General features: G+C 47.8%; 8 protein-coding genes across 8 annotated transcripts in view; 5 read left to right on the forward strand and 3 right to left on the reverse strand.

The window, feature by feature from the left end:
* Window positions 1-3,329, forward strand: part of P153DRAFT_401812 (uncharacterized protein) — a gene marked incomplete at both ends in the record, with an annotated part of 5,703 nt that extends 2,374 nt beyond the window's left edge. The window contains 4 exons of the mRNA XM_033671943.1: window positions 2,447-2,537; window positions 2,593-2,731; window positions 2,817-3,151; window positions 3,208-3,329. Of these exons, the coding sequence (XP_033517956.1) occupies window positions 2,447-2,537; window positions 2,593-2,731; window positions 2,817-3,151; window positions 3,208-3,329 (687 nt within the window). The remainder of the gene's footprint in view (window positions 1-2,446; window positions 2,538-2,592; window positions 2,732-2,816; window positions 3,152-3,207) is intronic.
* A 121-nt stretch (window positions 3,330-3,450) lies between these two features.
* Window positions 3,451-4,336, reverse strand: P153DRAFT_148886 (uncharacterized protein). The gene is made up of 2 exons (XM_033662187.1): window positions 4,292-4,336; window positions 3,451-4,172 (listed from the first exon to the last, which is right to left on the reverse strand). The coding sequence occupies exon 2, from the start codon at window positions 3,961-3,963 to the stop codon at window positions 3,580-3,582; it is 384 nt and encodes a 127-aa protein (XP_033517957.1). The 5' UTR covers window positions 3,964-4,172; window positions 4,292-4,336; the 3' UTR covers window positions 3,451-3,579.
* Window positions 4,337-4,671: 335 nt separating this feature from the next.
* Window positions 4,672-6,290, forward strand: P153DRAFT_371547 (uncharacterized protein). Its single transcript, XM_033669281.1, has 3 exons — window positions 4,672-5,202; window positions 5,256-5,430; window positions 5,494-6,290. The coding sequence occupies exons 1-3, from the start codon at window positions 5,130-5,132 to the stop codon at window positions 5,906-5,908; spliced, it is 663 nt and encodes a 220-aa protein (XP_033517958.1). The 5' UTR covers window positions 4,672-5,129; the 3' UTR covers window positions 5,909-6,290.
* Window positions 6,291-11,555: 5,265 nt separating this feature from the next.
* Window positions 11,556-11,867, forward strand: P153DRAFT_303608 (uncharacterized protein; the record flags this gene model as incomplete). The annotated part of the gene is made up of 1 exon (XM_033664528.1): window positions 11,556-11,867. A coding segment is annotated over one exon (312 nt), but the record flags the coding sequence as incomplete, so codon positions are not given.
* A 2,614-nt stretch (window positions 11,868-14,481) lies between these two features.
* P153DRAFT_391397 (uncharacterized protein) lies at window positions 14,482-15,673 on the forward strand (the record flags this gene model as incomplete). Its single annotated transcript, XM_033671057.1, has 3 exons — window positions 14,482-14,781; window positions 14,838-14,881; window positions 15,355-15,673. The coding sequence occupies 3 exons, from the start codon at window positions 14,482-14,484 to the stop codon at window positions 15,671-15,673; spliced, it is 663 nt and encodes a 220-aa protein (XP_033517960.1).
* A 2,710-nt stretch (window positions 15,674-18,383) lies between these two features.
* Window positions 18,384-20,062, reverse strand: P153DRAFT_371548 (uncharacterized protein). The gene has a single exon (XM_033669282.1). The coding sequence runs from the start codon at window positions 19,966-19,968 to the stop codon at window positions 18,388-18,390; it is 1,581 nt and encodes a 526-aa protein (XP_033517961.1). The 5' UTR covers window positions 19,969-20,062; the 3' UTR covers window positions 18,384-18,387.
* Window positions 20,063-23,095: 3,033 nt separating this feature from the next.
* Window positions 23,096-23,781, reverse strand: P153DRAFT_148928 (uncharacterized protein). The gene has a single exon (XM_033662188.1). It carries the CDS (start codon window positions 23,700-23,702, stop codon window positions 23,214-23,216), a length of 489 nt encoding a protein of 162 aa, XP_033517962.1. The 5' UTR covers window positions 23,703-23,781; the 3' UTR covers window positions 23,096-23,213.
* A 1,248-nt stretch (window positions 23,782-25,029) lies between these two features.
* P153DRAFT_391399 (uncharacterized protein) lies at window positions 25,030-26,316 on the forward strand (the record flags this gene model as incomplete). The annotated part of the gene is made up of 1 exon (XM_033671058.1): window positions 25,030-26,316. The coding sequence occupies one exon, from the start codon at window positions 25,030-25,032 to the stop codon at window positions 26,314-26,316; it is 1,287 nt and encodes a 428-aa protein (XP_033517963.1).
* Window positions 26,317-26,903: the final 587 nt, after the last annotated feature.

Consider the following 26,903-nt stretch of genomic DNA (forward strand, 5'->3'; position numbering starts at 1 on the left):
TATCTTAACTTTTAAATTTTACTAGGTTAGAAGTAGACTTTTGTATCTTAACTTTTGAATTTTGCCTAGTTAAAAGTAGACTTTTGTATCTTAACTTTTAAATTTCGTACTAGTAATATGCATTATGTATGTACTTATTCTATAAGGATTTTAAACCGAAATCCCTAATCCCAATATATATAGATTTCTAAAGGTAGCTAGTTATTCTAGTTAAAATAGTAGAAATTAGATATATTAAACCTTATAAGTTTTTTATTATTAATAAAGTATAAACTCTACTTACTTATAAAAGATTTTACTTACTTTAAAAGCTTTTTAACTATCTATAGGTTATAGCTATATACCTCTATAGATTATTATAAAAAACTCTATTAGTAAGAGGTTATTTTAATAAAACCTTTACTATTAATCTTAAGTAACTATATTATATCTTAGTTTATATATTATAGATAAAGAAACTACTATAAAACTAAGTAGTTATATACTTAATATAACCTATATTTCTTATAGTTATATATTAAGAATTAGCCTTTTATTAGGTATAAGTAACTATACTTAAACTAGTTATATTACTTATAATAAACTATTTATAAATTCTATTTTAGTTTACTAGTTATATCTTTACGCTAAATAAGTTAAGAAAATCTAGGTAGTATATAGAGTTTAGCTAAGATTCTAGAGTAATAAGTAAATTTAGTTTATTATAAGTTAATATAAAAATATATTTAATCTTTATTTACTTCTAGCCTAATAATACTACTATTTTAAGACTAATTATCTTCTAGAAAAAAACTTAATTACTACTATATACTAAGGATATTAGTATAAGAATAGACTAAAACTTAGTAAAAAACTAGATTTAGAAGAAAAAACTTAGTATAGTTTAAGTTTATTTTAATTCTTAAAGCTATATACTATATTAATAAGATATATAATATAATCTATATTTATTAAAAGTTAAGATATTAGGTATACTTTAAAAAAAATACTAAAACTTTAACTAAGTTATACTACTTACATAGTTATATTGTAATAATAAAAATAGTTTATAAAAAGTAGAAAAGTAGTTTTATATAATAACTAATATTATATATCCTAAGAATTCTAGTAATAAATAATATATAAGAGTATAAATATAATTAAACTATATTATATTAGTATTTCTATAAGTTCTAACTAAATTTTATATAGACTTTAGCTTACTAGATTAGTTAGCTGTGCTAAGCTTAAATTAAGGTAAAGTTTTACTAGCGTTACTCTAAACCTAAAAAAGAAGCTTAGAGTTCTATACTATTATAACTAAAACTGCTCTAGAAGTGCTGCCCTTTCCTTACCTTACAGCAAAGGTAGTCTAATAGATTACTACCTGTTTCTAGAGCTCGAACTGTCTTAACTAAACCGGCACTTGGCTTATATAAGTCCTTACCTGGCTATACCAGCCTCTAGATCCGCAAACAGCTTCGACTAGACCTTCGGAGCCTCGCCAGGGCCCGAACGATAAAAATCTGCCGTACGCTTCTCGAGTTCGAGCCTTTGGACTTGAACCGGTATAACTCATCCTCCTTAAATTAAAAAATACCCATCCCAACGTTATAGTTTTCTTCTTCCTCCTAAATGGGTTTTTGAAATTCACATAGTGTGCCTGTCTTGAAAAAAGATTACTACTGCTGTTATATTGTAGTTTCCTTCAAGAAGCAGGTTAGCGCATATAAGTCCTTATCTAGCCGTGTCAACCTCCGGATCCATTCCCAAAACACGAGAATCGGTAACCAGTGACACTTACTACACCTCTACTAAGGAGGAGTTCTCCAAAAACTTACTGTTAATCTTTTATGTACTCTTCCTTCTTTCTCAAACATTTTTCTCTCCAAAATGTCGTTTCTTCGGTTCAACTTAAACAACTACCGAGCTAGGAAGTTGCAGATCAACTTGGCGGAACAACCGAGTAATCTGTGTTTCAGGAGGGGTGGGATGCGGGGCGGGCAGTTTTGCGATTTTGGTGTTAAGCAGTGAGTTGAGGGTGTGTGGAGTCAGGGGATGGGCATGTACATAGTAACTCGGCAGTAGAAGGGAAAACAAAGTTGTGTAAAGGAGGCAATTCAACATAAGAATGATATAATTTGCTTGCTTAACTTTGTATTTCACCACCGTCATGCATATGTGCAAAGATGTTGAGCGCGGAGTCAGTTCGAGTGATGTCTCGACTTGGCAGCACGGGCGCTCACAGTAGCGTCAGCCTCACGTTGGAGTCGCCCATTTCCCACCCACTTTGTCACGACACCGAGCCTGAATTCAGAGCCGTGTCTCGACCGCCGACCTTCCAGATTACGCGCTATTCGCACCTGCAAAGCTTCTGTTCGCTAATGCGGGGTCCGCCAACTTCCCACGACTGCACTCACCAACTCGACAAGGGCGTTGCGCACACCCTGTCGACACGACCCAACAGGCCACGGCCTCATTTTCGTCGCATTACGACGCTCGGCCCAGAGCCCCCGCCATGACCGAAGTTTCTCCAGCTCCCATACCAGGTGCTGCAAGTGCAGCCTCACCTACGATCGCGACAGTATTGCCGCTGACACGTCGCTACGCAAGTCTCCGCCGGGAGCAGACTCGATCGAAAGCCCTCACGCGATGCCCACATGGATGCCGACGATCAGCACGCGGATTGGGAGGATGGATCGATGACGTCTTCTGCAGTTGCCTTGGGCATCTCCGGCACTACCGACACCATGTCTGTCAGCGTCGCGACGACCGAACAACAACACAGTCAACATCGCTGCTAACACGCTCACTGTCATCATGAGGTGGGCGAATAGGAACACGGGCATTCGAAGATGCTGGTGGCCGGAAACATGCCTGGAGGGAGTATTAATCGCCGCACAGCCGGTGATAGTCATAAGAATGGCTCATTGGATGCTTCCTTGGGTAGCTGGCATGAAGCGTCAACCTTCTCTAGAAGTCGCCTCGGGTATCTCCATCGTCGCTCCTAACGCGCTTATCGCTATCACAACGCCCACAACTATCGCAACACCTACCGCAACAGCACCCACAGTTGAGATGCTACCGCGCAAGCCTCCACCGGGAGCCCCGTCGAACGAACGCCCGCATTGTACCCAAAACAAGCCCAAATTATCGGCGGCAGAGAACGGTCGTAAGCGCAGATCAAACGACGCTTGCATGTGCAACCCACTGCAACCGCTTCTGCAGCTGGAATGTCGCTGTCTATGCCCTTACCGGAAGCCCCCTCACTTGAATGTTATTGCACGGGGCATGTACGCGAGCAAACCACTGCTGGGGACGATTACAACAACGGCGCAGTAGATACTTGAATGTGGAATTAGCTAGGCGTACTTCCTTCCTCTGCGCGTTTACCTCGGGCGGGTGGCATCACTGCGAAGATGCACACCATCAGACACTACTGGGCCCACAACTCAACGGCCGGTCTGTTACATCGACGTCTTCGGGAGTCGCAGTGACCTAGCCTATCAGCATCGTCACCGATTTGCATCCCGGCGCCACGTCTAGCGGGCAAGGATACATTGGCGTAGAGACAGTGAAGAATCACTTCGGTGTCGCAAGTCAGGGAAGAATGGTCTTAAACACACCCACCAGCGCCGCAACCGATGGACAAGAGCACAGCAGTACGACGATGCTGTAACGCCGCGGAGCGTCCCACATGGATACCGCGACAAGGTGGTGTCGTGATGATGAGGGAGGAGATGGGCGGTCACAGCTGTCTAAAGAAGAGGCACATCTGTGCTTGAGGGTTGGCCTCAACATTATGGTGTGCACACTCAACTCGGACTTCACCAGCATTTCCGCCCCCACACTCGCCGTTAGCGCGAGATGAGCGAACATGAATACGGGCGAATCTTGACGCTTTCCAGAGCAAACATCAATGCATTGACGCAGCGTGTTGACGCCGAACAGGCAGCGGTGGTGCTCCAGAAGGACGTGGGCCATTACGACCTACCAACCAATGGACACATCGTGACGCACCATTACACGCTTGGGCAGACCTCCGCCGGCCCCATCGTTGTACTCTACATTGTTTCCCCAGCCAATCATGCTTCACCGTCGTCCATCGCAGCACCTCTGCCAGCCCGTCCACCAGCACTGCGACGACTATTAAACAGCCTTGCCAAAAGTGAACACCGACTCGGGGAAGTGGGCTGTCACAGGGTAAGGAAATGCATGCAGCGGAACGATGCACAAGACATACTGCGACGACATGGAATGCGCCATGCCTGTGGAGGTCGTTGTGGTAAAGACAGAGATGGATGACTCTTACTGCGAACGGGTGGATGCGACTGTGAGATATCAAGGGCTGTTCCATGCGTGGTGGGCTTGACAAGACGCCGCGCTTTGGGCTATTGCCTCGAGCCACACCTCCGGCATTACCGCCGATGCGCTTCTCACCATCACGAGGCAAACGAACAAGGATTCAGTGAAGTGGGGGAGGCTGCACGGAATGGAAATCGTCGCGGCGGAGCGTTCCGCCGGCGTACTGCATCAACGTGGCGTGTTCAACCGGGAAAATACATTCACATGACGTTGAAAGAACGGAAAGGCGGCTGAAGCCTCCAACGGATGGTGCGTCAATATCTCCGGTATATTTCATTCGGGTACCTCCTCAACCATCACCACCAATGCATCAATCGGCATTGCCACGAGCGAACAACGTCACAATTGTGGGACTCTACTGAGGAGAGGGATCAATGTGGCGGGGCGTTTTGTAAGCAAACTGCGACGATGCGGCGTACCGAGGCTGACAGGGAGGAGTTGCGATGGAGAATGAAGAGACGGCAACCACGTTCTACCATGATGAAGTATTGACGTTTTCTACAGTCGCCTCAAGTACCTCCTCAGCATCACCGCTGATGCACCGACCGGCACCACGACAAGCGGAACCTACGCGACAAAGCGTGCAACACGCTACGAAAGGCTTCGATGTGATAAAACGATCCATCCTAATGGCGAAGAGAACAAGTCATGGTGAAGATGGAAAAGATCGGTGAACGGACCCCGTCATCGTCGGCATCTGGGCTTCACGCCCTGGCTGAAGATGGCGTGGCAGAGGTCCCAAGCTTGTATAGGAGACAAGTCGAGCCAGATTTTCTCACGACATGATGCGCCGTCTCAGGAAGTCCACAGGGTTGGGAACGACGATGGTGAGCCTCGCCAAGCAAAGCGTTGGTGAAGGTGAGCGTGATACGAACCTCGACACGCCGACACTCCGTGCTCACCGCGACCAGTACTGCATCTGCGACTACCCTGCCGTTGCGCTCGATACCAACACGCTTTCCAGTTGCTCTCCAGACTCGCAGCGCTCCCCGCATTACCATCCACGACCGTTAATCACGAGCGCTTTTTTCCCACCCTTGCACGACAAACGATTGTACGACGCAGGTCGGACACCCAACTCAGCATGTAAGCCAATGCCGCTGCCGCTGCCAACGTTGCGTGCGCAGAACGCTAACTACCTACGACCAGCTCTTCAATTCTAACCGCTCTCCCAGTCATGTCGTCCCCCGCACTTCCCGCAATTCGCCGGAGCCACCGCGTCGCTACTGACTTGCACCGCCTGGCCGAGAACGATCCGCCCGCGAGGATTCACACGACGCTCGCGAGGCCCGCGACATGTACATTTGCGCCCAAAATTGTCACCTCCCACACCGACCTCGACGAAGGAGTGCTATACATGGTCGTCGCCAAACGACGTGATTCGGCGGTGGAGACCTCGCATTCGCTCGATCTCAAGGTTGATGGAGGAGAGCTGGCATACACCGCAGTGAGGACTTCGTCCCTGCACGATGGCGTGACTGGAGGTGTGGCAGATCCCGCGGTAGTGGACGAGGACGGCTTCGCGCGCGATGAGCGCGGGTCTGCGATTGGACACAAGTCGTGATTGGCGTCGGAGGTTGATGGATAAAAGCTGCTCGCGTCTGTTTCGGAGCTTATGGCATGGGATTGGCTACGGACTCTGCAGTGCTCCCGGTGGAAAGGCAACGTTCATTGGCATGCCATCGTGGATGGAATGGCGGATGTTCCTGCTTTCGGCGTTTTCGGCGTTTTCGATGCTCTATGGTATGGCAGCAAAAGCGGGTTCAGCGATGTATGCTGCGGCGAAAAGGCAACGACTGGACTGGCTGCGAGCTCTTCGGCGGTTCATCAATGCCAGTAACTACGGAACTGGTGCATCTCGGAGGTCGGAGAAACTCGACATGTGATTGGTCGAGAATGGAATACATGTATTTCATATTTTCGGAGGCGGTGGGGGCAACCAGCTGAAATCAAACTCTTGGTTGAAAACTTGTGCAGCCCGTGAACATACTTTTGGCTTACATGTTTTCATGTCCTTTCCTTTGAGGGATGTCCCGGCTTCTTCTTCAAACAACCGAAAACACCATGAACGATGTGCACAAGCCTTTTGAAACACCAAACGAAAAAGAACATGTCCTTGGCGGCAATCTTTCCTAAGAACTATGAGAGGGGAGAATAGCATGAGCAGATCTTTTTCGGTTTTCGAAAACAACAACATAGACAAAGCCACGTATACTGGAGGTAGAAGAAGGCTCCGGAGAAAGCATAAGGCCGGCGGCGATGATTTTGAGACCGAGAACAAGAGACCGGACTATCCTATCTGTTGGGTACTTATGGTTTGAAGAGAGCGAGCGTCTCATATTCTGTTAGAACATTGGTATTTTGAAGATTGGAGTAGAGCGTTATTGAGGGTTTGAAAAGCGAGCAGGATGCCATTGATGATTTCAACGGAGAAGACCATAAGAATGAGAGCAAGATCTTTTGAAAGGAATTGAGCCGAGAAGACCATCAGTTGAGCAAGTAGATCTTTTGGAAAGAGAATATGTGGATAAGTGAGGGCGGAAAAGGCCATGACCTGTTCCTTCTACTTTTTGGTTAATGAGAGCACAGGATAGACCATGATGTTTAACCTCGGGCTTTTTAAAAAGAAGGAGCGGACAGCCTCATGAGCTGCAACGGCGTGTTTTTTCAAACGGAGAGAATAAGCACACATGTTCGGCGAACTCGAACTTTTGCACATTAGACATGCGTATTATAGGATTTTGAATTTAGAGATAGAGTATTTTTTGGAATAACGAAGCCTCTATTCAAGGACGATCTTGATGTTTTGAATAGGTTGAATGATATTTGCAAGGACCTGTTTGTGAAAGCAGCAGGCCATAGATATAGCATGGTTGGGTTTTTGGAAGCATCGGAAACAGCGGCCACTTTTGAAAGGATGGCTGACCACTAATTGGAATCGATTGATTGTAGCTTTACAGAAGTTTGGGCAGGAGATATTCGTTTCGCGGATCTAGTACAGCATGCATGTGCACACACTGCCAGGACGCACACAGGTTCTATCCTAGCAGTGTGCTTGAGTAGATGTAGTTTTTGGGATTCAATTCGGGAGCGTCGGTGTTGATCCACATTTCCAAGATTTTGTTGCTGTTGAGAATGGAAGAAAACGTGGACATGTACTTCCGGAAGTAGTATCTTGAACAGTTAACATACCTTGAAAAGTTTTACTTCTCGAGGTTCATTCTGTGTAGATAATTCTGGGAAGTACTCGTGTGCTCTCTCTTCGTAAAACTTCAAGAAGGATATAGGGTGTAGATGTAACGCTTTTAAAAGCCGAAACAGAGTAACTAACATAGGGTGCAGTTTCGAGTTCTTAATCAATCAGACTAGATTGGTGGACATGAATATGTGTTTTTGTGTTTCGAGAGATCGAGCAGAGAAACGGGTCTAGCCACATGTCGTTGCGTTCAAGGATACTGTGGGTGATGGGGCATACATAGCGGTGACTTTCCAAGCTTGTGCCAGAGTAAAGATGAGGTAACGAAAGCCACAAAGTTAAAAGCCCGAAGAACGAATAAAACTCCGGTCTTTGAGGCTCCCATGGAGCAAACACCCGGAGGATGACATAACTAGAAAATTCTCGAGTTTCACGTATCGATCGAGTCATGGAATAAGGAATATAAGTGGCCGTATCATGTTGCAAAAATAATGGTTAGCCACACAGCTGCTACAGACTCGGAGTATAGGAAAGACAGACCTATTGTAGGGAACGTCAGTTTTCAAGAAACGAACAGATAGTGAGAAACGCCTTCCACTTCTGCAATTTGCATTGCCACAATGTTGGGGCATTTTGGAAACTACCATCACATACGATAGTGTGACTACCTGTAGCAGCATCAGAAATCCTCTGGGATACCGAGGATGCAAATATATATTTCTAAGCTGCAAGCAATGTTATACACTGCTGTAAGTAGGTCTCGTCCGGAATCACGTCATGGTGTAAGCAAAAACGTTCCAGAAAGTACTATAGCAGTGAATATAGCTACCATCACGGCTTTGTAATTGGAAGGATAACTTTCAACTGTGTAGGACGTGTTTAGCACCGCGATGGACTTGTGAATCGAACAATATATCAAGCCAAATCATGTCAGTCTAGGAACTGCCGAGATCGGCAATAACGAGCTATTCCAAAATAACTAGTCAAGGCAGTTAATTCAAAAGATTGCAGAAGAGGTTACTTGTTCTTGGACAGGATCTCAAACATCGAAGTTATAGTCCTGTACCAATCCCAGAAACCTCGAGTCAATCTGCTCGCCACGCTCCTCCTTAATAGCACTCGGAGGCAGTGGAATAATCTACGGTACTAGTCTTTGCATCTGTACAATAACTAAACAATCCAAAGAATTATCAATATGCTCAACAAAAGAATTACTTGCTCGTTTATCATTAATGTCTACCGAGGGCCTGGGCGTAGAAGGCGTGTCGAGATTTTTACATTTCTGTGTAAGTGCAGGTAATTGTACACAGCAACATATTATTACTAAGAGACGCGCATAAGCAACGGCTTTATTGGATGCATATTCGGGCTTCACTTCGGGTTTTGGTAATAACTTTAATCGGGCGTTAACGTCAGAGCAAGCATGTATTGGCTAAGATCCATTTCAGTTTACAAATATCCTGCATCAATCTTGAATCTCGAGATAGGAAAATAATCATGTGGTAAGATCAACAGGCTAGCTTATAAAAGTGGCTCTTGTACTACGCCATGTTTGTTTCCTGTTCTGTATTCAGAGTCTCAGTTTTCTCGATTCTGTGTCATGTGTCCATGGATAATCACCAAGAAGTTAGCCTCTCCGTAATATTAGCAATTCAATATGCATCCTCAAAGAAACGTGCATAGAGATAAAGTTATCAGGCAGTATATTCTTTGTTCTATCTCAATCAGTAAAAAGCGGTTCATGTCAAGAAACTAGAAAAGACAATATGTATATCGTTCACGAGGACTAAGAATACAAAGGCACTTCGGCATACTTCGGCAACGCAATCCGGCTACGACTCCAAAATCGTTCGTCGCACCTCAAACAATTCGCGCTTAAATTCACAATACAGATATCCCCATCTTAGACCATCGTTAAGATAAGCGCGCCAAACTTCACGAAGAGACTCTACCTCAAAATAGTTTTCAAGCGTTGCAGTAGTCGGCAGCCACCCAGCGTAGCAAAGTTAGGTCTTGTTACGATCTGGGAGGTAAGTTAAAGGCTGGAGTTAGGACGGACAAACAATACATTTAAGCTGTTTTGCGATATGTAGTAGTTCCTTCAAGCCTGTCATACTTATATTTAGCTGAGGTCCTAACGAGTTAATCTCGCTAGTAGCGTCGTGTTCGTCAGACGAAATGCATTACAAAGGAAAGGCATTAACTCCAGAGAGCGATGCGCTGCTTACTGTCTTCAAATCAGACTATAAGTAAAGTTAGTCTAAGGATGGTAAGAAAGGCAGAAGTGCACATACAGTCATCTGTTGCATAGTGCTTCTTTCCTTTCAAGTACTAGAAGTAAACCCCTTTATCTCACTACCATTGCCACTTCAACCCAACGAGCGTGACTCTTACTCAGCCTTTAACGTTCCAGCCCTCGTTCAGCTAGACGTTTTGATCACTTACTCGGCTACCGTCGTTCCCTCCCATCTCAATCAGCATGCATACTCCCATAACGCATCTTGTCCATCGCACTAGCTTCACCACATAGCAAATACTTCTGGACAAGACACAGATCATGCACCACTCGGGTGGTTTGTTAGTAACCGGGCAGCAATTAACAGCAACCGAGGGAAGCGAATTTCTAATGTAATCGAACAAAGGTTAAGAAGCAAAAGCAGCTAGTTTTGTACACTGTAGCGGCACGGTCCATCTATAACTATTAGTTAAATGCTTTGTAAAGTGCTCCTCTAAAAACTGAAGCGCTATTACTAGATATCACTAGACCACGGAGTTGCGTAGGCGAAACGATCACGCGCTGTTCTAACTTCAACTAGGGTTGTTACAACGCAAAGATATGTCAACGCCTTCAATGCTCGCGAATCTCTTCAATATACTTAGTACTTCCTCTTACGTCTGCCGAATTATCATGCTCGCGAATGGCTGCACGCTACCGGATAATGCCGACGATAGCCCCGCAGCTATGTCCGCGCCGGCCCGTCTTGGCAACGGGCGCTACTTGAGTCATGCGACGATCCTCCACTGAAACTCATTGGTCGCCGTCTGTCATCGCAGTTTCTACACGAGTGACGCTTGCACCGAAGTCTTGCAATACCGTAGAACCTCCTAGCATTGATGCAATACCTTGAAGAGAGATAACTAGCCCAAGGTACAGATGCTGCTTACTGTAAATACTGGATCTATTATGTTAACTGCGTGTCAAGATTTCAAAGTGCAATTCTCAGTAGTGACGATAACCCAGACCGATATACACATACAACAAGCAAGACAAGTTCGGCGTATATATGTGAGCACACTGGTACAAAAGCACGTCACAATGATTTCGGTGCTTGTACAGCGCGCTGCTTAGCTTCAATGTAGCTTGCGCCATTTATAACGATAGCGCAACCTGATTGACTTATTCAAAGTCTGTCGCGCCACTCACTTGTCTTCCACGCACAAAGCCTCGCCACAAATATCCTTCGCGTACATTGACTTCTGCCTGACAGGACCGTGAGGTACACCCATCTTCTTTAATTGCGCCTCGAGGTAACACTCTACGGGCGCGTGCCAGTCGTGTCTCACCTGAGTGAAGTCCTGGGCACTGCGCAGTAGTCATCCACTTGGGCGCCTGCAGTATCCATCGGTCAACGGTGTTTGTCACTAACCAGCTTGAGGCTGCATCGTGTACCATAAGCGGCATCATATCATTTTGTCACAACTATGTCTTTGCAATCACGATTACACCTTGAGTTCCAGCTTCACGCTTGAGCTCCAACCACCTCTTTGCCTTTACAACCATACCTTCCAGTCTTGACTACACCTTGCGGTGCCAAACAGAACTTCCGGTTGCACATATCTACCACATCACGATTGTTAATTCCAATCTGTCAACACATATTGCGCACCCGCTCTCCGCTTCCATTTTTGAATCAAAATCCTCATCCTTAGCTAAGCACCCGTGCCATCAACAAAACATAACAACTCCAACCCGCTTTCCAGTAACTCTCGACGTCAGACGCCCAATACAACCGGACTACCTAACGAGAGTGTTTGTAGCACAATCTCACATGTGGCCAATTTCATTGAACATAGCTTCCTCGTCTCGCGTGGGACCAGCGAAAGATTTCAGACAACTGTAACCGATATCTCGAAGGGAATCCTTAAAGAACATAGCCATGCTATCTACAAGCCCCTCGGCTTGCACTTCTTACCTCTTCTCGACACTTCTGCGGATGATTCCGTTTATGTTGATCATTACAACGATAGTCTTGCATCTTATCGCGTACTTTCTCGGGCCTTGGATGCACGCATCTGTGCCCTGTACCTGTGTGTAGAAGCGAGTTAGCGAAACCTTCCCCTCATCTCAAGCTGGGGATCAATTGTGCAAGTTGTCACGACCTTCCAGGACTGAGATTGCGTTGACGAATTCTACGGCGCCAATGTCATGTTTCCATCGGAAGGAGAGCACGACACCAACAGATATCACGACGCGTTCAACAGTGTAACAATGTGGTGGTTTTTGGGTACGGCCCTCGCACAAAACTCGTAGTATCCGAACCTCGCTGGCTGTGGTTGGCAATTGCTGTTCAAAATCCTGAGTGCGCGATCGTGTTCAGTTCAATGAGGTACACAAACTGCGCAAGACAGTGATTATGTAGCAGATGCATGATATATCTGACCTTTGCTCATTGACGATGCAAGCGGCGCTGTCTTATAGGAGCCTGCAGGTATACCAAAGGTCGCCAACAATGCTTTTACCAACGAGCACAAAAATTAGGCCGTAAGGTCTATCGGAAGTGGCAACATTGCGTCGTTGTATGTTCCGTTCGACTACATTTTGGCACTAGCGGAAAGTAGCTGGTAATCGCTTATTGGAAAGAATACCATGGAATCTCACAAACGGTTTCCAACTGCTACGTTGAAACCGAGAGACAAGCGCTGACCTTGCAGAACCATCATCAGCTTCGAGAAACCAGTAACGGCCATATAGGTAACAGAACCAGACCAGCTAATATGATTATCAGAAGTGCACATCCGGTCGACTGTAGCCAGCAGTATGAACAGCCCTATCGTGACTGAGTCCCCTTTAGGTCACATTATTTGGATTTGCGCAATTAGATTGAGCATTTCAGAGGATACATCAATGCGCGGAGGTTGACTCTTTGGTTCTATGCATGGGTCTGTTTGTGTTGAGCGAGCGTAGTAAGCTCTGAGCAGATCATTTCTAGAACTCCCGCATGGCTTTAACTTGCGTCTATTACACTAATCCATGGTTTTCTACACTTGTTTAACTCCTATAGCTAATATTCCTCGTTCCGTCAGCTTTGATGTGTACTTGTGAATAGCAAGGCCGGCATTAAAGAGAATCGCTCTTTACTGCCGCTTGTCTTGAGCCAGGTGTCGATCACAGCCGTGGTCTGTCTCTTAAGTACGGCGAGGTGCCTTGATGTCTCACGTCACTGCCTAGCTGAGGTTTGTTCTGTGTGACCTGTTGGATGTAAAACGTCTGAATTTATGCAAAGACCTGTCACTTTGCTTGGGTTCCTTGGTGACGCCTGCGGGATAATACCTGGTCTGTACATGACCATCTCTAAGGACGTCTCAGTGGCATGTAATCATTGGTTATCTATGTATCGTTGTGGTAATATCGAATTCCATTTGTGGTCTGCTCTTTAATCGACATAAACCTTGCTGATCTTTGACATGTGGTCTGTACGCCCTTTCAACATTTGCTCGTGGTTAGAGTTAAGACGCAATTTCATATATCTCCTTCTCAATTTTATTGACAGATTCTTTATGTCTGAGAGACTCTGCAGGTTCATTCGCGTTTTGATATCTCCCCTGCTTGGTCTTTTCGTTAATTGCCGTCATGTCTAGCTCCTCGTGCCAGCCCTTCTTCTTGAGTCCCTAAATGACTTGGTGGTTATCCTTGCTAGGTTATTGCATGTCATCGGAGAGAAAGGGGAGAGTCACTTCCTCGAGCTGTGCTTAGAACTCGGTGTTTGTAAGTTTTTCATCGGGATCGCGGTCTTGATTGCTTATACGCATTCAGTTATGCCTACCCTTCCAGTGTACAAGAAGTTGGTTCTGTTTCAAGGCGCCACCTTTTCCGTCACTGTTACAGCATGATTAACTGGGATAAGGGACATATATGCCGACTGGTGCGCAGAAAACAATCGTTTACCTTCTTTACTACTCAGCCAACAACCTATCCTTCTCGACACCAAGTTTTCAACCTGACGGGAATTGCGCTATACATTTTACCGCTAGAAGAGACACATACGCAGCTATCGCTACAAACCACAGCATCTATCCAGACGTAATTGACATTTTCAACAGGAACACCTGGGGCTGTTCTCAATTTGCCGGCCTAAATCTTGGTCAAATCTTTTGCGTCAACAAGTTGAACTCACCCATGCGCGAGGCATTGCCACATGCGTGCAGAAAGACAATGCGTTCAGTTACAGCGAGAACCAAGGTACTACAGTCGCTGCTAGTTGTAGGTGTGTTCCTTTGCGAGAGTAATAGTAAAACGTGCTCCCTTTGACATACATGTGTATTGAGGTGACGGGCTTCTGGTCGGACGGCCGGGGCGTTGGCGTGATAAGTACAATGACGGCAATGGCATTAGCTAGGAAGGCTGATCTGAAGTTCGCAGGTGCGCATGTCCACGCGACGTCGGATTATCACGGCGGGTGCTGGGACAACGGCTGCATACAATTTTGCAGGGGGATATTGGAATTGGGTCAAGGCTTGTTGTTGCAGTTTAATTACTCTTCACATTCTTCACATTAGCAGCTTCAATAATCGTAGAAGTAGGAAGAGGGACTTGTAACGCTTGGCATGCTCTGCTACGTGGTTCAGTGACGGAGAAGCTTACCGTCGATGCAGGTCAACGGGCGCTTAGAAGCTGACTTGACAATACCTCCGCTCCTGAGCAGCACTAAACTATCAAAAAAATGCGTTTAGCCGTTAATCCTGAGCCAATCGACATTATTCCAATCTGTCCAACTAACACCACAATACGCAAGCGCGTGCATATATTGCCAGCCACGGGAAATATGTCACGCCCGAATTCAAAGCGTCGCCATCACGCAGGGCATTTCAAGCGTCTTCTGTCATTCACAGACGCCGCAAAATCACCGCGCTACTATGATTTCGAGAAAGGATATACTGTCTTCGATGCATTGGGGGCGGATCACATCTACGAGTACCTACTAACACGAAGTTATCAGGCCATGTCATTCCTCATGCTCCATGTATGAACTTCTTCCTGTTCCGAAGAGAAAGGTATTTCAAGGCTAACGTGGAAAAGCGTAGGGAGAGCGATGTCGCCAGTAACATTGAGACGCAAAAGGGGTTCGTGGGCTTGAGAAGGGACTCGTTCTGCATAACGCAAGACAGCTCACCTATATCACGCAAATCATCAGTTCTTTATGCTTTCCATACGCCTCTGGTTGGCAACAGAATCTCTCTAGATAACTCCACACACAAGCATCGGAGCGCATTGGATCCGCTGAGCCGAAGATTACCTACACACGGGCAATCATCACGCCTCGCTATCTTCCTGGTGTGTGTATGGCCCTCCAAACCTTTCTAGCATGAGTGATCCAATGTTGACATGAAGATTCGGTACAGGCAGAGATACTCAGCGCGGCTCAGGATTGTGTTGCTTTTATATCTTCCTTCTCGTCATCGGGCTTGAGAAAAAACTCATCGAACACACAGCAGGCAAATACGTTGTGCTATACCACTCTCAATCTTGGCCCATAACAGCTCTTACGCGATTCCCATATCACCCAAGAGATAGTACACTGATGACAGCTTGCAAGTCTCATGCGCATGCATCGAGCCACTGAGATGTGTACCTCGTCCTCCCAACCTGGGGATAACCCCAAGCAGCCGATTATGACGTTCCGCGATTTCCGTGTGCGTTTCCAAGCTTTTCCAAGCATAATGACTTTGAAGTTGACGCGGAGAAAAGGAGGCAAGCTGATATTGTTGGAGACATTCAACATACGGATCGGAACTCTTACATCTTGCCGTCGGGCTCAACCACAAACTGCCCGGGCACTTCAATCGAGACATGCCAACAGCAAGAACAGTAACAGCTTTACTGTCGTTCATCAGCTTATACAGGGGACGGGGTAGTTGGTCACGACTCGCTTGTGCTGTTGTTGGACTTGGGAAGAGACCCGTCAGAGCTATATCGCGACCTAATCATGTTCCGCTAGTACCGAAAACACACAGGATAAGTAGGGGCCTTTGTTCAAGGACTTGTACAGACAATGAGCCGGACTCTGATGGTACGCATTATGTCTGCCCAGCCCAAAGTGAGACCAAGCTCAAGCAGGACAGGTGTACACTGTGGTATGCAGTGTTGAGTTTTCCCTGGTATACGCCTCAATACTTTCCGAGACTGCTTCATGGCTGACGTACAAGAGAACAACCAGGTCAATGTTGTTATAACTGTCGCGAGTGATATTAGGTTCGAGAGAAATTTCGTGGTGTGCTAGAATACGACGGCATCACCACACTGAGTTTCATCAAACATGATAAGTTCGGCCCTCGGGCATGAGTTGCAACAATTCTTACGCAGATAAATTACAACATTCGAAACACGTCATATCTCGCACAGCTCAACAGCGGCCGACCTGCCATCTGGCTCGCCAACGTAGACCGGGAAATGTATCAACTCGATGAGCAAGAGAACGTCAGCTCCGAACTTATCACACATTTCAACGGAGATTGGAAAGTTGGGAAGAATGTGACAGTTCTTTCGGTCTGCATATACAGTATAGAAAAAGGGGCTGTGTTCGAGGATGTATGCAAACACCGAGCCGAACTAGGTCTTGGTCAAGATCTCGATCACATTCACCCGCAGTAAGATGCCAAGGAGCAACGCGATGACACACGCTGAGCCCGAAACAAAACACACTGTAGTGAACTAAATCCTGTTTGGGGAGCTCGACGTCGACCCCAGACTCTCAACATCCTACAACAACGCCTGTAATGACTGCTCAGACGAGCGATTTGGGACGGCTGCCATTGAACGACTCCGTTGAATTAATCGCCTGAGGATGTTGACCAATGCTCACCCAACCAAACCGGCAAGAGCAGAAGGTGGTGTCTCACCAGTCCAAAGCTTTGAAGATCCTACCAGTGAGGCCTCTTCATCTTCCCATAACAAAGCATATATCGGCAGCTGAGATGATTCACGGAACAACAATGACTTCTTATTTCACTGAGGCGAGGAGAGGGATTTCGTAGCGTCTCATATTCATGGTTAGCCGTTAACGAGCTATGCATGTATGTAAAGGTTTTGCTTTGGGTAGAAGTTTGACAATGCGAAGTATGTTGTACATCATGGCTAAGTAGGTAGCCATACCACTCGTGGTTATGAGTGACCCGAGATCAAGTATGAAGAGGAATTATCAAAGGAGATAAATAACTCACCTGTAGCTTATCCTAGAATAAGAGGCGCAAGGAGAAAGAAACCTAAGACAACCAAGCAGAAGCGAAATAAAGAGCAACTAAAGGAGCTGCGGGGAAGGGAATATTCACCTCAATAGTCTAGTTAGAGTATCTGCAACGACTACCAAGAATTGTACGGAAAACTGATTTACTCAAGAACATCCCAAAGCTTCGTTACGACTCTTGACGACTGCTTGCCTGCCTGCTCACCGAGCACGGGTTTCACCGGTAACACGCTTGAAATGCTATCCATCTCCAGCAATGGCAGGAAATAGCTTCAAGCCCGCCATGCTCAGCTTAACACTTTGCTTTACTTTCGAACTTTCTGCGCAGAAATTCCTTTTCATCGCTCCATCCTGTTCGAATCCTGTGAGATAAGCCAAGTTCAAAATCCCTATCCACCTTGTTCTACAACCCCATTCGACAAAAGTAATAGTATCACGATAAGTACTCCACTCTCTCCCCCCAAATATCTTTGTCAGATTGTCCCATCCCATTATCCTGAAAAACCTCCGTCCTACTGTCTGAATATCTCTGCCAATTAGGAGAAACCTTCGATTACAGGAACACACTTCAACAGCAGAGATCAGATTACCCAAGACATGTACTAGGTTTCCAATGTCTTGGTTCATCTACTCTCTTGGTAGAACATAAGAGTACACTGGAAAAGTTGTAAGTGGAGCTGTGTTTACATGAGCGTTTTTTTGTTATGGGGGGGGGTTTACACAAGCTTGTTCGTGGGATGAGTTCGTGGAATAATGCAGATGCAGAAGGAGTGTTGTGTTGTGGATAGTAAGAACCTACCTTGCCTACAAACTCGTAAATTCTACAAACCTCCTTAATACATCTGCAAATAGGATCTCCGGTAATGTCTTCTTCTTATTAAGTTGTAACGTCTTTGTTCTATATTTTACTGGTTTGTCCGCGTCTAAAAGCAGACTAGATTATCTAAGTTATAGAGTTAAGTACTTATTAGTCCGCTTTTCGTTAGTGTATATATATCTCAACCCTTCTTCCTCGCTGGTCTATAATTAAGTTGTAAACCTGCCTATAGAGTCTAGAACAACCGGTATAGACTTCTTGTTAGTAGGTACTTAATGAAAGCTTTCCCTATTCCGCACTTTGCAGTTCACTTCCAAAGGCCTATAGGGATGAATAGGGATCACGAGACGTAAAAGATACGGCCACGAAGGATTTGGTGCAGCGGGACTTTGAGTTCAAAAGAGAGACTCCAACAACTATCTAGACTGGAGAAACGGTTCGCATTGTATTGGGTATCATTTGCTAAGAACATTGCCGTAAGCACACCATCCACCCATCCGCCCTTCTACCCCATCACGCCAAAACCATCTCCCTTCCATCACCCCACATTCCCCACCCCTTCCAGTCCATCACCTCTTCCCCTCCGGAACGCCGCAAATGTCGGCCAACTTGGCAAAATCGGCCGTGAGCGGAATACTCGCGATGGTGGCCTGAAAAGCCTGGAAGTCCTGCAACGCGGCCTGATGCCTAGCCATGTCATGCTGAACGGCCATGATGGCTTTCCCCGCCTCCATGACGGCGCTGCCAATCTCCTCGCGCGCCCTCTTCAGCGCGTCAAGCCGGCCTTCGCTCTCCTCGACATCCTTCTGCAGCCTGCCGCGATCGAACGAGAGGGTGATGTACTTGTTGATGTCGGGGTTTTCCTCGTCTCCGGCGATGGCAGCGCGCAACTCGTCGATCTTGTCGGCGACGCTGAAGTTGCTCTTAAGCGTGGCGGTTTGGGCGCGGGCCTGCGTCTCGGCCTTGTCGAAGACAGCGTAGTCGTCGTGGTATGTGATGTGCAGCTCATCGAGGGTGCGTTGCTTGACCTTCTGGAGCTTGGTGTCAGCCGCGAGCTGGCGTTGCTGGGCAAGGGTAACGTGTGTGGCGGTGTCGCGAATGTTGCCGATGTGGTAGCCCAAGCCTCGGTCGTGGGCGTCCTGGAGCGCCTCGACAGTCAGCATGTTGTTTGTTTGTGCTGTGTCATTGTTGAAGGTGTTGTTCGATTCGGATTCGTCGAAATCGGGCAGTTGGGGAAGTTCTTCGTGCTCGATGGCTGAAAGTTCGAATGAGTAATCACGATCGATGAGGGACGCCTCGACGATGGACTGCTCGACGATAGACGGCTCGAGTTGGGAGGCAGCGAGGCTAGGCGAAGAGTGGTGACGCTCAAAGTCTCCGTGGTCGGCGCGGCGGGCGAGCTCGGGCGATGGAGGCGAGAACTGGGGATGGTTGGGCGTTGGCGTGGGCGTGGGTGAGGGAGTGGCAGGCGGCGTTGACACAAAAGTGGCAGGCGCGACGGGCGACTTCGTAACGCGGCGACGCTTGCTGCACGGGTCGCGGTACTGGTCCACGACGTCACTGGTGCGTGTCGTCAGGCGGTCGATGTACTCGCGCAGGTCTTGCGGGGTGACGGTCCGCTTGCCCGCGTCGGCCAGCGCCTTCTGCGAGTAGGTGAAGCGCAGGGTGGCGATGCGGCGGGCGAGGAAGGGCGGGAAGCTGGCGACAAACACGTCAAACTCCTCCAGCCGCGCGAGCTTCTGCAGTGTCTCGACGAAGCCGATGGTCGGCTGGTCGGCGCCGTGCGGGAAGGGGATCGACGCGTCGAGCAGTCGCGCGAGGAAGGTGGGCGGCCAGCAGTCGTGTATTGACGCGAGACAGCGGACGATGCGCGCTTTGGGCGAAAGACCCCGCGCACGCACAAACGCCGCTCTTATCGGCTCGGGCGCGTCGGAGTCGTGGGTGAACTGCTCGAGGGTGAGGCCGAAGTGCGAGTGCACCCCCGCGTAGACTGCCGCGACCCAGAATGTGTCGGCTGCTGCGCTACTCTCTGCAGCCTGAGTGGATTGATTTGGCGCGCGCAGCAGGTTCCACGTCTCAGTGAAGCGGGCCCTCGCTGCGTCGCCGTCGAGGGTGTGGGCGACCAGGGCGTAGCTGGCTGCATGCTCCATCAGGGTGCATCGAACGACTCAAAAACGCAGCGCATCTCCGTACACGTGGTGTCCGCAAGAGGACGAAAGATCGAGGCTAGTGACAGGACATTGCTGGTCGGTATTGAGCATGCGCGTGTGTAGGTCGCGACTTCGATGTGGGAGTGTCGACGGTCGCCAAGTCAATGCGGAGATAGAGGCTGTCTGATTGGCTGACCTCGTTCTCTCACTCCCACGACTACGACCAACAACACAGGAGATAGATCCATGTGTACTACGCTGCACGGCCTGAAATTAATAGTGGAGGGTAAACAGCGTATTCCCTTCACGTTAAATGGCGGTCCGAGCCCGAAGTCCTTTGCGCTCCAAAGGTATACATAATCGTACCCAATGCCAATATCCTTCGCACACGACCATATTCCCAGTCACGCAGCCTCACTGGCCTATGCAGCCAATCACCACATTGGCATTTCAGAGCCGCATCAACAGGTGCTCTCTGCGAGCTGACTTGATCATTCTCACAAATGAAGAGAAATTGCCAACATTCCAGCAGTCGTGCCAGAACAAACTATGCATTCCTTGATATTCTCTTTGTTGGTATCATTGCTAGTCCGAAAAACAACGCTACAATCGAGCGTCAGTTATGGAAGCAATGAATAGCAGATGGGCGCATCTCAGGTGTGTTGGTAGGTGTGTTGGTAGGTGTATTGGTGGGTGTGTTAGTGAATAGTCTTGTTCGCCGCCACAGCTCAATTAACCAACTCGCGATGAACAAAGGGCAGATGAAATCCTCCAGGCGCAGGTAAGTTAGAAGCCAACTCGGCAGTCGGGCCGAACCAAGCCACGAGCCGACATGCAGATCGCGCAATGCATGATGGTTGAAATGACAGGGGAGCTGGTCCAAGTTCCTCGCTCTTGCAGCCCACTCAATAAGGTCGAGTCAATACGTCACAGTAAACGTTGGTGTCGGTTGCTATTTTCGAGGACAGCTTATAACAACAATTCGCAACAAAGTTGTGTTCCCTCCGAATCACACCTCCCGTTGCTGAAAAACCCGAGCACATCAACTGCATTTGTTCCATGAACCAGGTGTTTGGTTCGGGTTAGCGCATGGCGGGTGTGTGGGGTGGCTAGCGCGACCCTGAACTATGACGAAGCGCAACGGTCGCTCGACAAGACCGAGTATGCAACTCAGCAACCTTTAGTATCTCGGACTCGGACACGACGTAGAAAGCTTCGGAATGAGCTTGCACATCTATTGGTGCCTCGGCTTGACGCCTTGGCCCTCGTGGGTGTCGAGCGAGAGGTGTTCGCTGTAGGTCTCCTGTTGCGCACGTGTCCTTGCAGGTCCCAACTACCAAACCTGCTCACACAACACCAGCGCTGACCTTAGGCGCGGACAACACGCTATTCAAAAGCGAGGGTTGTGTTTACCTCTACGATAGTACAAATATACACATCTATGCATTGTCTAATGTCCTACGTCCACTACCCGCATTGACTGTATACTCCCCACTGCTCAACTATCATTTCGCATTGGATTCTCGTCTTGGAGAAAGAAAGAGGTCGCAGCAGGCTGACCGCTACAAGAGTCCTGTAGCCACTGGTCGTATCGCAAAACGTTGCAGTTCGAAAAGTAAGAATTAGCGAATATGACTGAAAGGAGATGCCCCAAATTGAAACCTTCGTTAAATGATAGCTAAGAGGAGGCCATATCAAAGGGGCAACTACGCATGATCTGCTCGTTCAATCTGCAATCTTTCCACGACCTGGCCCTATAGTCTAAGAGATAATGACTGAATTGATGGATGGTTCTTGCTTTTCCAGCCGAGGCTTACCCTCTTATATTGAATACTGGAGAGAGTATCTACTGGATCAAAATAGTCAAGACCACTACTTTGCACCCCTTGCCAGTATGCTACCTTGTGCCCAAGCCGGCCCTTCTCCCGCGCTTGCCATCGACGAAGCTCTGATAGTTTGGTAATCCTCGTGGGTAGATGGATATTCTCAATCTTGAACGACTTCTGGAACTACTTTACAACGCTTCTTCAGTAAACAGCGCTTTACAAGTCCAGTGTCATCAGTTGTCTGAGCCCCGATTCCGTCTTGGTCCAAGGTAATGAATGAAGCATTAACTTCTGCCGAGCTGCTTTAGACCGCCATCCTCAATCAGAATCTCGATGATAACTACCAGACCAACGCAAGAGAAATTTCAAGCTGCCATGGAGATGTTTACACAATGCGCAATCCTGAACTACCCAACTCCATGTTCCGATCTTTGATTGCGGACCCGAATCTACTCATGGAACTACTGCGCACAACACATCGCGCAAGTCATACGCAACATTGCTCAAGAAATGCTTCTAGAATCTCTGGGTCGGCTAGACTATAGTAGAAAGAATTTTCTTGTGTCGCAAATACTTGCCCTCGAGAAGTTCCTTTCTCGTTATTATTGTGATGAGCTCTGCTTAAGTTGCGGAAGTAATCAACTGTCAAATTTGTGCTTGTGAGCTCCGCGTATTTCAAAAGTGATTGCTCTCAACACACCGCCCGAAAATACCAGTTGTGCAGCAATGCTTATATGACAGACACGAGCGTTATAGCGTGGGAGGTTGGGTAAGGCCTCACAAGCAGCATGTCTAGGTAGCAGGAATACTCCCTTTTGATTCTCTCCTAAAGAATATAACTGTGGGCGGCTTACCAGGTCGTTCAATTGTAGATTCGATAGTATTTCGTATCTTTGGTTATTTGGAACAACTCATTTCTACACGCCTCTCAATGCGGTTCATCCACGTGAGCCTTTGCATTGTAACTAGACTTTGCATGGCCATCTACAACAAAGCTCCGTCTTCCAGTTGTGTAAGTGGTCAAGACTCTGCCTACACACATCGGTCCCGGAAGGCCATGTATCTCGACGATACACCTGAGATTGCGTGTAGAAAATCTGCAAGGATCTTCAGCCTCATCTGCAGCGGGTTATCATGTTTGGTCTTTTCAGGGGGTTGCGGATCACTTAGGCAATGTAATTTCCGCTTTGATTGCAACATAGTCATCCAAATACAGGTATTTGGATTAGAGCATCTTTTGGTTTTGGGTCGTTTCGTCATAATGACGGAAATCTGATATCAGTATTGCTCCGAGAATCATTGTTTGTCTTGATTTTGCTGAGACCTCGCACGTGTTTACTACATGCCATATCCTACTCTCTTCGCACAGATGCCTATGGCCAGCACATTGCCTGCCAGTGAAGATACGGAAGTCTTTGTCTAAGAACACAGTTGGTGAATTGAGCTACCTTGATATCGGTCCCCCCCTCGGCGGTTTCGCGAACACTTCGAACTATATCCCAATCCCACTCTTGAGTGCATACATTTGATGCGGTAAGTCTGTGTCGTCGTTATTCGGCACTCGAGAGCGGTCCGCGCGACTCCTATGATGACTTGCGTTCCCCCATGAATCTCGATCATCAAGTCAAGACGGCACTTGTAGCATAACGGACGGCGTCCGTTGATTGAAATATCGTGAACCAACTCAGGTGTAGCGAAAAGGTTGATCAAATCCTTGAGAAGTACCGTAGTACTGCTTCGTTCGATATCGCAAGCTGTTGACTCGAATCTATCCCAAAAGGGAGTGGGAAATTCCAGGGACCAGGTCGGAATGTAGAATGAACTACGTGGATATGCAAAGGCAGAGTGTATTTCCTCGAAGGCAGGAATACATCCAAACATCGAGCTCGGCACAAGTTCCGACAGCATGGTCCATCCAATTACACTCAAAGCCACGTAAATTCACAGGATAAAGTTGAAGTTGTCGAGGCTATGTACTCGAGCCAATGTATTAACGAAAGATTTTTGGACGTCGATGAGTACATGCCGGAGCAGGGGTTGCTTGGGATCTTCGTATGGGAAAGTTCGCGTAAGACATTGCCTAGCTGAGCGCCGATAACAGTGTAATCTCAAAGGGATGCGACGGCTCGAAAGGCGAGAAGGTCTTTTGCGGATGAGTGTTGGAACAGGAAGACGAGGAACGGGGTACCGCTTGGATTGGGGTTGAAGATGAAGTGATTGCGAATAGTCTGCGGTGGCAGCATACAATGTCAGGGCAGAGTAGTAGAAGCAAAGCCCTGATATCAAGCGATTCCGCATCGTGGATTCAGATACCATTTTAGTTTACACACAAATGTATCAACATATCTGCTTAAACCGCTATGACTATCACCGGGGTCAAGTGGTATATCTGAACTGGAGCGACTCGAATCATGCGAAAATGCTGTGTTGGGGGCATGTTCGGGAGCAATGGGCGCCCAGTTGGAAAGACCGAACGCAACAGAAGGTAGTATCCGATGTCCACTTCCTGATTTCCTTATCCCACCCTTATGTCTCGGATTCTGTACATCCTCATCCACGCCGGGTTCTGGACTAATCATTCCTCCGGAACTAGTCCTTCCTCAAAACTGTAATAACCATTGCGCCCTGGCAGCTCTGTACCGCATCCCACGCTTTCCATTCGTGATTGAGGTGTGGATGTGTGGGCATCTCAGACTTGGTTTGGTGGACTAGGTTCGAATGGATTGTGCGGTGGGATAGAGGCCAGAGTGAGCTCTTATTGTTGCGGCGGTCGAGAGTCTTGCGGTGCGACAACTTGAAAGGACTACATGTAGCCGTGGGTGTTAGTCACGATATCTGGGTCAGACATTGAGATGGAGTTGCGCGGTGTGCACGCGATGCGCAATGCGTGTGATAGGGAGGCAATTGACGTTCAGGTGTGTTGAACATGCAAAAGTAATTGACCTCTCCCCCAGCGCATTCATGAGATTGTATTCATTTCAATAACGTGAATCTGATAATAGATAACTATGGAGGATACATGGTTTTCGGTGAGGGCGCGTAGCGTTGATTTCCCGCTAGTAGCATCATGTGATCGCGTGGAACATCACGCTACTCCGATAACAATCGAATTTCCTCGCGCATGATTATTCATCAATCGCGCAATCCTATATACAGCTGCAACATCCGAAGTAATCCTGTCCTCTCTGGGCTCTCTACTCTTCCCTGGAAAATTACCTACACAAATCTGCTTGACATGGCTTCCCTTAGAAGCAAAACCACCGAGCACGGTACCGAGCAAGAGGTGAGAAACGCCGCCCTCAAAGGACACGGCACGACACGGGGCCAGTCATCAAATAGTCGTAAACGCGCCGCCCCCACCACACCAAACAATGGCAATGTTCATCCAGATGGACACATCCCAATTTCCAATTTGGACAAAGCATGGCGCGACTCAGAGGCTTGCTTCACAGACACCAGCCCAGAAGGATCGAAAATCACCGTACCGGAAACCGCGGGGCCTGACCGAGACTCACTTCTTCTCTTTCGACTTTTCGGACATGGTGTGGAAAAGGCTGATCTCACACTCGACCAATATCGGCTCCTCGTTGGCGCCCGCGCCGACTACCATGCAGGCATTTCCCTTCACGACATCAAAAGTCGTCGGATAGGCACCAAAGTTCGCGCCGTAGCCAGGCTTTCTACGAAAGACGACGTGGGAGGGGATCTGGCTGAGATCGATGCGGAGTGGGCAGCAGCCAATAGCGCTTTCTCGCCAATATTCCAGGAGCTCGAGAGCGTGCCGGTTTGGAACCAGACCCAGGAAGCGCGGCTGGCGGGGGAAGACAGACAGAATCTCCCATCTCTCCAACGAGTGCGCCGGGTCGTTCGCTGCGAATGTGTTGCCGACGAGTTGTGTGCAGATTGCGAGCAACGCACAGCTGAGTTTCACAATCGGTATCCAGATATTCCCAAATATTCAAATGATGACATCGGCGAGGTGTTGGATGAGGATGACTCGGGCCAGGATGACGAAAATTGCGATTTTGAGGAGGTTGTAAACCACAGCGAGGGAGAAGAGAGCGCCGCGATGTTCGAGGACGATACGGCAGAGGAGCCAGTAGTCAGCCTCGAAAGGATAATCGATCTTGAAGAGTCGTCATCTACAAACTCCGATATGGAAGAAAGAGCCCAACACCTCGATTCCGCACCAGCAATCATCAGCGATGGCACACTATCACGGAAGAGAGTACCCCGCCCAGAAGGCGCATATCATAACGTCAAGATCTGGTTGAGCGACGAGCAATGCGCAATATTAGTCACCGCCTTTTATCAAACCGGAGGAAAGGTGCCGGTACGTGTTCTGCAAGATACTGCTCTCACGGACATGCAAATGACTCGGTTTTGGTACCACCATCTGGCCGCCAACGGAGGCTGCAAATGTCATCAAAACAAGCGAGTAAGCGACAAGGCATACTGGGCAGAATATCTGGGCGGCGAAGAAGTTCTGCAGTTTCCGTCTTACGAAGAGAGTCTTGAGTAAGGTTGGAGGAAGTAAGGTAGAAAGAAGGTATCCAAGGATAGAGTCAAGATGAAAAATGAGTACCAGGAGATTTTGATCGATGCCTTTTGAATATCGCTGGGCACTTCCGTACCGATCAGGTTGCATTTGTTGTGGAAATTGTAGACGGAGCGTCAGTCAAGTCCGAGAGCGCGGCAAAGTTCTGTGACCTTTGGGAAAAGAGAAACCTAGGAAGACAGCGAGCAAGAGCGCTGAGTGTACAGGTTCGAGCAGAACCTGGACAGACACAACGTCCAGTTGAGACTCGGCGCTATCGGGAACGTTCATAATGAGCCTTCAAGTTGCACGTTGATTAATATCTCTGGTTCGTTTCCTTGAGCCGCTGCGCTCTCGCCTCCGTCTCCTGCCAATGCTCTGCTTCGGCCGACAGTCCTCCTTCCAACTCCTCTATGCCCTCGTTTAACCTGAGGCATATTTTCTGCAGCCAAATGATCCTCGCGCCGAAACTCATGTTCCTTCCAAGGGATTTGAACGGCATGAGGCACTCAACACCAACACCAACGCTGACATACGCTATCAACGTGCTCGCGTCCTCCTCGATCAGTACA

This window comes from Dothidotthia symphoricarpi (genome assembly GCF_010015815.1).
Source record: "Dothidotthia symphoricarpi CBS 119687 unplaced genomic scaffold P153scaffold_29, whole genome shotgun sequence".
NCBI lineage: Eukaryota > Fungi > Ascomycota > Dothideomycetes > Pleosporales > Dothidotthiaceae > Dothidotthia > Dothidotthia symphoricarpi.

What these genes read in the sequence shown, in the direction of transcription:
- P153DRAFT_148928 (XM_033662188.1), bottom strand. Translation starts at nt 23,702, where the DNA reads ATGCTGTCGGAACTTGTGCCGAGCTCGATGTTTGGATGTATTCCTGCC.
- P153DRAFT_371547 (XM_033669281.1), top strand. Translation starts at nt 5,130, where the DNA reads ATGCGCCGTCTCAGGAAGTCCACAGGGTTGGGAACGACGATGGTGAGC. An exon ending in CAAGCAAAGCGTTGGTGAAG is followed by an intron (nt 5,203 to 5,255) that starts GTGAGCGTGATA and finishes CACCGCGACCAG; the next exon opens with TACTGCATCTGCGACTACCC. An exon ending in TCGGACACCCAACTCAGCAT is followed by an intron (nt 5,431 to 5,493) that starts GTAAGCCAATGC and finishes ACCTACGACCAG; the next exon opens with CTCTTCAATTCTAACCGCTC.
- P153DRAFT_371548 (XM_033669282.1), bottom strand. Translation starts at nt 19,968, where the DNA reads ATGGAGCATGCAGCCAGCTACGCCCTGGTCGCCCACACCCTCGACGGC.
- P153DRAFT_148886 (XM_033662187.1), bottom strand. Translation starts at nt 3,963, where the DNA reads ATGGCCCACGTCCTTCTGGAGCACCACCGCTGCCTGTTCGGCGTCAAC.